The sequence below is a fragment of the Bactrocera latifrons genome, unplaced genomic scaffold (genome assembly GCF_001853355.1).
Source record: "Bactrocera latifrons isolate USDA-ARS-PBARC rearing strain unplaced genomic scaffold, ASM185335v1 scaffold_7, whole genome shotgun sequence".
NCBI classification, from domain to species: domain Eukaryota; kingdom Metazoa; phylum Arthropoda; class Insecta; order Diptera; family Tephritidae; genus Bactrocera; species Bactrocera latifrons.
In genome coordinates, this window is record NW_017537378.1 from 3699813 (window position 1) to 3711611 (window position 11799).

General features: G+C 33.8%; 1 protein-coding gene across 1 annotated transcript; it reads left to right on the forward strand.

The window, feature by feature from the left end:
- The first annotated feature begins 4578 nt into the window (after positions 1-4578).
- LOC108975815 lies at positions 4579-6676 on the forward strand. The gene is made up of 4 exons (XM_018944550.1): positions 4579-5184; positions 5312-5480; positions 5743-6060; positions 6132-6676. The coding sequence occupies exons 1-4, from the start codon at positions 4814-4816 to the stop codon at positions 6543-6545; spliced, it is 1272 nt and encodes a 423-aa protein (XP_018800095.1). The 5' UTR covers positions 4579-4813; the 3' UTR covers positions 6546-6676.
- The last annotated feature ends 5123 nt before the right edge of the window (positions 6677-11799 follow it).

Consider the following 11799-nt stretch of genomic DNA (forward strand, 5'->3'; position numbering starts at 1 on the left):
AAAATTTTTTGAACAATTGAAAATTCAATAAAAATACCGCAAGAGTTTTTTGACAACCTAATATAACAGAATAGTGAGTTGCTATTTTGCTCGAAACTGGAGATGACGTGGATTACTGTCAGTGATTGGTGTTTTTTTCCCGTCATAAATTGTGGCTTTGGAATTAATTACATACAATAAAGACATTTGCATTTTTATTTTTAGTTGTGAAATTTTGTAAAATTATGTATGCCCTACTAAATTGCCATGTGTTGATATCACACAGCGGTCAACGATTTAATTTAATTAACATTTTATTTGCATATGTTATTTATAAAGCTGTAAAGCGCACTAGAACAAATTTCATTATTGTACCCTGGACAAGGTATATCATTACTAAAATTGCTACGAAGTTTTTAATATGCAGAAGGAAACGTAGGAAACCCTATAAAATATGCATTGACAAGTTGAGTAGATTTCGCGTTGTCCGTCTCTCTGTATATACGCAAATTAGTCTATCAGCTTTTAAGAAATCGATTTTACATTTTTCACACGTCCCTTCCTCCCATTGTCCAAGTTATGACTATTTATCAGAATCAAGTTCTTATACTCAGACTTTTTCATTTATGACGAATAATCTAGTTTCGATACAACCAAAGCTATCGTTTTTGCTCGTGTGATGTATAATGGGTGTAAGAAAAAAAAGTTTAAGAGAACCCCTGCACACTTGTGAGATGTAACTTAGAAATTGTCAGTAATTACCGATAGAAATACTTTCCACTTTTATAGGGACCACAGTCTCTATAAACAGTTTATAAGGGCTATAAAGATGTTTCGAATTCCACGAAGAGCGTAATTTTGTGTAATTTTCCAATTTTATAAAATGCTTTGATTAAATTCCGCTCATAGTAATAATATCATCAACAACACGTGCTAATTTTATTTCTGTTACAATAGTTATAGGTGAAAAGTTATTATAGATTGCGATTAAATATAATAACTATGAAGGCTCATACGAAACTACAAAACAAAGCTTTTAAATAAATATGTTAAGGCAAGCAAGACAAGCTATAACTACTACAGTATCGCAAATACGAAATAACGGCATAGAAAAGGGCGAAGTAAGTATTAAGTTAACAGTTAACATTGATAATTTATTTTATTAGAAAACACCGAACAGATCAGTGAATTTACTTAAGGTATTTAATGTCAAAGCATATACTCGTTCCTCGATCGTCCACTTTGTTATCTCAAGTGGTAAGTCTTCTCATTATTATTTTATAGTACTGAAAAGATAAAAAGGCGCTCAATTTTAAATGCATTATTAATAAACAAATAAAATCCAATGACAAGTATGGCATGTTATAAAGGGTGATCCATTTCGAATATTGATATATAAAAAGTTTCAAGAGGATTAACTCTATCTTAAATTAGTGTTGTTAAATTAATACTAAACCCCCTTCTAGTCAGAACAAAGTGACCTCTAAATTTTATTGGTATATCTTACATATGGATATAAAATGATATACATACATATGCGATATACAGCTAACCGGCAACAGCAGAGATCCTAATGCTTACTTGTTTATAACTTAATTCAAAAATTCTTTGGGAAATTGATTTGTACAATCTTTCGAAATAGTCTAATGATAGTATAGTAATATTGATGTTCAGTAATTTTTTCCTGCATTTATTTATCTACATTTTAATTTTTGGAGAGTGTGAATGAATAGGCTGTATGTATATATGTATATATTTTGGGATGAGCCAAAACCCAGATGTACTTAATGACTTTTTTTTTATTTTTTTTAACCTGTCCTGCTTATGCTCTAAACTTTTAATATTCACTAACACCTTTTAAAATTAAGCCACAATTTTTTTCTTCTAGAGGTAGCTTTTCCCCGTATATAGCCTCATTTAAAACATAATGTGTATATGTATTAATTTTTTTTACAAATGTATAATGAGTAACTCATCAAAAGCAAAGGCAAACGCTTCCAAGCAAACAAAATAACCAAGTGAGCAGAAGCGAGTTATATAGTTATACATACATGCATGTATGTACTAACTACTTATGGCTGCATACCATACATGTATACGTATTACGAATAGGAGATACAAAAATAAGATAATTTTGTTTTTAAGAAATTGCTAATTCTCACATTTTTTAATTAAAGACCATCATGACGCGGCAAAATTCAGCTGGTTCGTAGTTAGATAAGTTTTCGTTTGTCATTTGTTTGCTAATGCAAGTCTTACGGTTTTATTGTTGTCTTTTTTATTTTAGTCAAAATGAGGCGGCATTTTCTTAGCTTAAAAGCAATTTAACTATGCCAAGTACTTCTGATATACTGTATCAGAAGAATTATGGAATACGTAATATGCTGAATTACCACAAACGAAGCGAGATGAGCTTAAAGCAGGCAGTATTGAACCCTTTAACGCAAAAATTTGTTAAAAGCACATACTCAATATTTATATATTAAGAAAGCATTGCAAAATGGTTAAAAAATGTCTTGCTTCTGGAGTGCAACAAAATACAGGGTTTGTCCGGAAAGTTTGATAGGCCGACAGCTCAACGCTTCCACAGCTGCCCTACAGCCTCCCCGGATGCGCCTCCCCGATTTTTTTTGTGTTTCCTTGTTTGAAAAGGCCGATGAAAGGCAAGCACTTCGAGACGATAGAGAGGATTCAAGCAGAATGCACCTCGGCTATAAAGGCTATTTCGGAGAATGCCTTCCGTGGTGCCTTCAATATTTGGAAATCTTGCTGGCAGCGCTGTATCGATGCAGAAGGAGCCTATTTTGAAAATTTGTGAAGAATTGTAATGATTGGTTCAATACATTTTTTTTAAACCGACTCAGTTATATTACTTTCCAAACAAACCCTGTACTAAAGAGTAGAGTACAAAAACAAATATACTGTTATATTATATTTAGCTCGAAATGATAACTATTTAATATTCATGATGATAATAAGTATCTGCGTGAAATTAACCGGTACTTGGCGACTGTTATCAAAACAGTGACGCGCACCGAAGCAATAAGTTTGTTATCTCACATACTCTTTTTAAAATTTATAAAATATGAAATTTTGAATTGCGTAAATCATATAAAGAAGAAGAAATTATCAGAATGGTGACAGATGTTATACTTGTAAAGAATCGTTAAATTTTGAATAAGTAACGCCGTCACGTTGTATTGCAACGTATCAGATCACTTTCCATGTGTATGCCCAAGGCCCTTTTAATACAAGTTAACAAGCTCGTCTAATTATTGTGATATAGTATAATGGTAAATTTGTTTTCGTTTCTCGAGTTTTTTTTTTTTTTCAAAAGCAGAACTTTTGTTATTATAGGGAGAAGAGGTATTGGGTGTGAAACTCTGATTTTACATTAGTAGCTCGTCATCGGGCGAACTTACTTGACTTTATCTCTCACATTTTCATTCATAGAAATAATAATAAACAAATTATCAAACTTATGGATGTATGTACACTGTTGATAAACCAGTTATGTAGCTTTAATTGTCGTAAAACACTTTAATTTGCTAACGTTTTCACTTGAACACTCATACTAATATACACATGTATGTATATAAATATGAGCAAATTTATTTTCTGATTAATAAATTAGCTAAAGCCTAATAAATCTAGAATTAAGTTGCTGCCTTTTTATCTTGACTACAGCAATTAATGAGAATGCTAATACCAGATATAGTATACTCTTAGTTAATATACCTACCTGGTGTGGCTGTTTAACTAATTATAAGTCCGGTCTTCCTAGGCCCTTGTTAAGAAATGAGAAATGAGAAATCAATTTACCGAGCGCATGTGGATATCATTCGGTCAGTCATAGGTCTCAGTATAATAGCAGTTACAAGAAGAATTCGTGATCACCACAATCACAAAAATATGTAGCAAAAGATAGAATTTTAATTTTGATTTTAGTTTCAGAGCAATTCTTTTGTAAATACATTTTAATTGCTTATAAAAATACTATTAGTAAAGTATAAAATAATTACTCTGCGTGAAAGGTTCTGGAACAGATAAAGTCAAATGATAAGATATGTATATAACGCACGTTTAACCATACAACTGATAACTTAATTTTGAATTGCATTGTATAGTAAACTTAAGGGGGGGGTGTGAGTGCGTACGCAGAGTGGTGGCTCTGCGAAGTATGCCTGGGGGTCCGTCACATCAATAAGTGTTGTTTGTGCTCGGTATACGAAGCAACAATACGATTGATATAACTTATAAAGCATAGCGTAAAGCAGTTAACAAATTTATCACTTTGAAATTAATAAGTAAGATACTATGGTATATGAGTAAACAAAAATGACGAATATTAGCAGTGCTTGCTCTTGCTTGATCTTCCCGTGTATGCGAGCATGATGTAGCATATTTTTCGAGTTAACGCGTATTCCCCCCACGTATGGAAAGTATCTATTGATGAGCGTAAGGTGCAATTTAAACACACACATACAAAGCAAGCAACATCATTGATAGCCAATCTACAGTTAAGCAAAACTCTGTCGAGCGCTCAGCTGCTCTTCAAATTGCACTCGGCACTCACTAGTAGATGAGTAAAGCAAGTGCATAAGTATGTGAGAAAGATTCGGAAAAAATACAAAAAGTGGCAATAAATGTCATGTCACTGTTGAATTTCAGGTGTGAATTTGCGTGTTTATAAAGCTGCAATATTAGGCGAACAACATTTCAGTTGATTCAATTATACGGAACGTTCTGGTTTATGTGGATCATTCGGTGCTAAAAGCTGGTGTTGAATAAAACAAACAAACGTGTACTTTTGAAAAATAAAGAAATTATAAAAATGGTTATAAAAAATCCGAACGACATATATATACCCGATTATTTGAATGAGAATTTTTTCGTGGCCGCGCTCGAGGAAGGTTTACGTGAAATCCAAGTGACGGTTAAGGAAGTAACTTTCGAATGGGGTAGCAACCCCGGTGATAATTACTGCTCACGCATCTATCGCGTCGCAATCGCCTATGAGCGTCTAGTCGACGATGATGAGCCGCCGGTACAAGAGCAACGGTCGTTAATCGTCAAAACTATACCGATTTCGAAAGACACACGTTTTCTTGAAGATGTAGGTGTTTTTCTTAAGGAAAAAATTACCTATTTCGATGTATTGCCACGCCTGCAAATACTTGTGGATGGTGAAAAATTTGGTGCCACGTTAGTATATCCCACAAAGTTCTAGAATATTTAACAGTTTGTTTATATAACTGAATCTCTTAAAATATTGCCACCTTTTCGGATACTCTATATTATTATAATTTTTTTTTTTTTTTATTCTGCTCAGCTGCTATTACGCAATCAAAGCACCCACACGCACCATTGTACTTTCGGACTTGAAACCCGAAGGTTTCGCAGTTGCCTCGCGACAGGACCAGCTCGATTGGGCACACTGCGAATTGATCTTGCAACAAACAGCACGCCTGCATGCCACTTCAATGATTTTAGCTCAGCGAGTAAGTATATTGTAAAGGCATATATTTTGTTTCATACAATTAGTGCTCAGCTTATAACGATAGTTATGCAGAACAAAGTTATAGCGATGATGATTGTAGCGTTTCTTCTGTATGATTCAACAAATTAATGCTTTCAAGTACGACATAATTTTCGATACGCTCGATTTAGACATGAATTCGGTACTGATCTAGACTTTCTTTAAGCGAAACAAAATGAAATTTCAAATATTTTGACCAAATGCAATATGCTTTTCTTTTCTAGGATCCCGACATCACCAAGCGCCTTGTCAATGGTATGCTGAGCAAGCAGACTATATTAAGGAGTGATTCCTTTAAGCTTATGTTCGGCGGTATCCTGAAGGAATTGGCTAACAATGCAGCCGAGTGGCCCGGATTTGAAAAGATCGCAAAAAAATTACACCATTTCCACGATAATTTCAAGCCCATATGCGCACACTTAGCCGATCGTCGTGAGGGCGATCGTATCGTTGTAATGAATCATGGTGATCTCTGGACATCAAATTTCATGTACGCCTATGATGATCCCAAGCAACCCGCGAAGCCAACGCGCGCTATTTTTGTAAGTTTCACAGAATTTCACAATTTTTTCATTTCTTTTTATTAATTTATTCATATTTTGTAAACTTTCAGGTGGATTTCCAACTTAATTTCTATGGTAGCCCTGCTTGCGATCTTAACTTCTTTCTCAACACTAGCGTACGTCTAAATGTGCTGAAGGATCGACGAGACGATCTCATAAATGCGTATTATAAAAAATTCAAGGAGACGTTGGAATTCCTTCATTACGAGAATATACCGACTTTAGAAGATTTAAAGTACGAATTGCGCGCTCGTGAACTGTATGGTCTTTTCGCTTTGTTCGGCTTTCTGCCTATAGTTACTATGCCAAAGGAACTATCCCAAGATAGCAGTATTGAAAGTTTAGTAGATAATGAGGCCTGCCGTATAAAGTACAAAAAAGTATTTGCTCAAGAACGTTTACAAGCATTTCTGAAATATGCGCTCAAGCGGTTGGATGATTTGGGGGTGCTGGACGAGTTTTAGTTTCTATTTCATATTTAGTGCTGTGAAAGTGTAAGTTTGTAAATATATATTAATTTAGGATATAGAAAGCTTGCATATATGGTGTTATTTATCATGACTATAATAAAGAAGTATCATAAATCTAAAACTAATTTCAATAAAAATATGTATTTTGTGTAACCAAAAAATTAAAAAAAAAAAATATATATATATATCGAGACACATAATTCTTTTAATACTTTCCGAAAATATTTCTTAAAAGCTTTACCCTTGCTCACACTTTGTAATATTTTCAGTTTAATTTTTAATTGTGGGTGGCAATTTTAACCAAAAATAAATGAAGAAAGTCAGGATAACATTACCAACTAAATTTGCTTAAAACCGGCCGAGTAGGTCCCGGAATAGGTTTACACAGAAATGTGTACCACCTACGTCGTCCAAGTTGATGCTAGCTCCTATAAAACCCTTTTGTACCATCTCGAGAGTAAATTCATACCCTGAGCGAATCTGGTTATTACTGCTTGAATGGCTTATGAGATATGTCTATTAAACTTACTAGAGGGAGGAGCCATGACCACTTTTTAAAAATTTTTCAACCATAAATGCTCCACTCTAATATACATATTTCGTTAAGGGAAATAGCAGCCTTGTATCTTATTGTGGAGTTTTGTTATGGTCCTTTATATGTTTTCAATTAATGGCGTTTTAAGGGCATGGTAATGATCTGATTCCGCCCATTTACAACTCCAACTTTTCTTGGGTGCTGCCGAATATATTTACCAATTTTTTATCAAGATATGTAAATTTTTACTCAAATTATTGCATGCATTTACGGACAGACAAACAGTCACTCGAAATTCAACTTGTCTCGTAATCCTTATCATTTACTATTATACATACATTTATATAAGTACTAATGAAAATAGTACAAGATAGCTTTTTATTTTTTTTTTAATTTTATTTTTTTTTTTTTTAATGCAGAACTATTCTTATATAATACATTTAATTGCTTCCAAAAAAACTTACCAGTAAAATATAAATTATTTCTTTACGTAAGAGATACTGATAAAGATAACGACAAATGATAACATATGTATATAATCACACAATACACAACTGATAACTAATTTTAGAATTGCATTGCTAATGGGGGTGTGTGAATGCCAAATCGATAAGAGAGGTTTGTGCTCAGTATAGAAGCAATATATACGATTGAAATTGTGTATAAAGCAATATCACTGATAACCGATCTACAGTTAAGCGAAACTCTGTCGAGTACTCAGCCGTTCTTCAAGTAGCACTCGGCACTCACTCGATGAGTAAAACAAATCTACAGGTGTAAGAGAAAACATAGGTGTGAATTTGCACTTCTACTAAAAACATTTCAGTTTAGTAATTTACACGGAGCGTTCCGGTTTGAGTTGGTCATTCGGGGCTAAAAGCTGGAGTTAAATGTAATAAACCAAAATTTACTTTCCTTAAATAATTTAATTATTAAAATAGTTATTAATAGTCCGAAAAATATTATATCTATCCGATTATTTAAAATAGGACTTTTTCATAGCCGCGCTCGAGGAAGGTTTTCATGAAATCCAGCTGACATTGAATGAAATAACTTTCGTAATCCCAATAACAATAACTGCTCACTGTATCGTGTCTCGGTCGCCTATTAGCGTCTAGTTGATAATGATGAATTAGCAGGAGAAGAACAACGGTCATTAATCGTCGAATTTATACCGATTTCGAAAGGCAAGTGTATTACTTAAGGAAGAATTGGTCTACTTGGATGTATTGCTACGGCTACAAATACTTGGAGACCATCCAAATTGTCCAATAAAATTGTAGAAAATATTAAAATTATTTTACCCTGAACACACAGGACATATTAAGTTTTCCACGATGTTTGTAACACCCATAAGGAAAATCGGAAACCCTATAAGATGTATGTATGTATATCATCGACGTGGCAAGCTGAGTCGATTTAACCATGCCCGGCTGTACCTCCGTCTGTCAATCATCTGTGGGTATATTCGCGATTCCCGAACAAGTCCCTCAATCTTTGCGATATTGATAAAAAAATTTTCGCACGTTCTTTTATTCCTCAAGAAGCTGCCGATATTGGAACATTATTGACAAAGCTGCCAAACTAAACGATCGGAATCAAGTACTTGTTTGCAAAACTTCTTCTACATCACAAAATTTCGTATGACGTGAGGCAAAAATTCAATCTCCGAAGAAATTGTTCAGATCGGATCACTATAGCATATCTTGTTATTTCAATAATTTATTCATGTGTTATGAACTATAAGTTGGATTTCAAACTTAATTTCTATGGCAGTCCTGCCTGTGTTCTCAACTTCTTTTTCAACATAAGTGTACAACTGAATTTGCTGATGGAATGGGGTTACGAGAAATGTGTATTTGAAAATATTCAAGAAGACCTTGGAATTCCTTCATTACGAGAATAGTATACCAACTTTAGAAGAACTAAAGTATGAAATGCACTCTCGTGAATGTTGTGTTATTTCCATATGGCAAAAGAGTTATCCGAAAATTATAGTATTGAAAATTTGCTAAATGTGGAATCCGATTGTCTAAAGTAAAAAAAAATTATTTGCACAACAACGTTTACAAACCCTGCTGAAATATGGACTTAAGCGATTGGATGATTTGGGGGCGTTGGACGGGTTTTAGTATATATTCCATCTTTGTACAACTACTTGATATATATAACTAGAGGACCCGTCGACGCTTTACTGTGGCTAACACGTAGAAAATACTGCTAATACCATTTATATGATTTCTATTAGTTGGATTATAACTATTAGTTAATGAGATACTGATAACACTTTTGTGAAGCAACTTGTGTTAGCTTACAAAACAAAATGGATCACAAAGCATTTCGTGTGTTAATAAAGCATTGCTTTTTAAGGGCAAATACTGTTGATTTCGGACTAAGGGAAATCCACTGTTGAAAAGATATTTGCTAAGCTGGAAACAGGCGAAATGAGTACCTAGAACCATGATGCTCTGTGCACCCCTCTCATGTTCATAATCCAACCGAAAAAACGAATAACTGATTCTGAGAAGTGTTTGAGTGCTCTTTAATCGTAATAAACCCAATTTTTTGCGGCGGTGTGTGACAGTAGAACATTGCATCATTTCCCACCGGAGTTCAATCGACAGTCATTCTAGTAGACTGTACATGATGAACCGGTTCTCAGGCGTGGAAAGACGAAAATGTCGACTGGAAAGGTTATGATATTAATCTTTTGGGATGCACGTGGTATAATATCTACTTTACAACTGATTACTGAACCAGTTATAATCCATATCAGTGCGAAATTGATTTTTGAGGAAGAACCTGTTTAAAATTGAACGCATATATTCAAATGATTCCTACAAGCCTGAATTTTGAAAAAGTGCTTATGATTTGAAATATAATTTTTTCAGTTATGAGTTTTATTAAATTTTGACCTTAACCTGGTTCCAAGCTACCTCCCAACCAATTTTCAGCCAAATCGGCTGAGCCGTTCTTGAGTTATAAATGGTGTAACTAAAAACAAATTTATTTTATATAATATATATAATATACTCCTATTCATGTAGATGTGATGTTGCTTTTTTTCTTTTTTTGAAGAAATTAAATATTCAAAGGATTCCTATAAACATGAATTTTGAAAAACCTATGACTTTACCCTGGTTCTAAGCTACCACCCCACCAATTTTCAGCCAAATCGGCTGAGCCGTTCTTGAGTTATAAATGGTGTAACTAAAAACAAATTTATTTTATATAATATATATAATATACTCCTATTCATGTAGATGTGATGTTGCTTTTTTTCTTTTTTTGAAGAAATTAAATATTCAAAGGATTCCTATAAACATGAATTTTGAAAAACCTATGACTTTACCCTGGTTCTAAGCTACCACCCCACCAATTTTCAGCCAAATCGGTTCACCCGTTCTTGAGGTATAAATGGTGTAACTAACAACTTTCTTTTATAAAATTTAAATAAAATCTTCAGCCACACCTCTAATAGAAAAAATTATGCTATATCTAATTTCACCAAAAATATATGTAATCATATAAGGTGTGTTCCAAAGTAAACAGGACTTAAAAAAAAAACATAACAAATGGTTTTTTTCGGCAAAATCTTTTTATTTTATTCAAAATAGTCCCCTTCTGCTTCAATACAGCTTTTTGCACGGTCCAAAAGCATGTCGAACGAGTGTATTAGCTCGTAGGCCGGTATGCTCGCCAGTAAATCGTGCGGTGCCATATCAGATGAATACGAAGCGGTTAATGGTTAAAATGTGATTTTTGGTCAAACAATCGGTCAGAAGATGTCCTTCGAATGTTGGATTCTGAGAAATTTTTGGTCGTCAAGTAAATTTGTGCGGAACAAACCGTGCACACCTCTTTCGTAAGCCCAAATGTTCGGTGAAAATGCAATAATGTTTTGGAGATGTTCAATTACATTTCCATGAATTTCAATGATGATTTCGCCTGATTTTGATGAATTCACGCATGGACTCTGCTACGGGATAAGCAATCATCGCCATAAACTTATTTCATCAATGGAAACGTTTTTAAAACAAAATTTAATGTTAGCTCTTTGTTCGAAGCTCATTTTCGCACCGATAACACAAATATACTGACACTTAAAACGCAATAACTTCACTTCCAATCAATGAAACGTCATGAAATTCTCACTAGACAATCGATAAAGATAGCAAATTCTAACGCATTTGAAATATAGATGGCACCACCAGGGGGCGCTAGATTCAAGTCCTATTTACTTTAGAACGCACCTTGTATATACCAACAACATACATACTTTACTTACCTGACCCACTTAAACACGCATATTTTGGTTTCTCATATCCCAACTCGCTCACTTGCTGATTGATCATTCCTTAAGCACTCCTTAAAATAAATTCTTGCCTTTTCTTGAATAATAATAACAATATAAAGATTTGCACTCGTTAGTTGCAATCTCACATATGTTGATAGCTTAGCTGTAAGCATTGTAAATGTATGTATTTTTATGAGCAAATAATGCTTATAAATAAATGAAGATAAGTCTCCAGTTAATAATGCAGCTTCCTTCTGACATTTCTTCCGTAAAATTTAGTCGGTTAACGCACTTTTAGTGATTTTCAACCTAACCTGTGTATGGGAGGTGGGCGTGGTTATTATCCGATTTCTTCCATTTTTGAACTGTATATGGAAATGCCTAAAAGAAACGACTCTATACAGTTTGGTTGACAG

Excerpts from the sequence above, each read along its gene's own strand:
- LOC108975815 (XM_018944550.1), top strand. The coding sequence starts at position 4,814 with ATGGTTATAAAAAATCCGAACGACATATATATACCCGATTATTTGAAT. Across the intron at positions 5,185-5,311 it reads GGTGAAAAATTTGGTGCCAC|CTGCTATTACGCAATCAAAG; the intron begins GTTAGTATATCC and ends TATTCTGCTCAG. Across the intron at positions 5,481-5,742 it reads CAATGATTTTAGCTCAGCGA|GATCCCGACATCACCAAGCG; the intron begins GTAAGTATATTG and ends TTTCTTTTCTAG.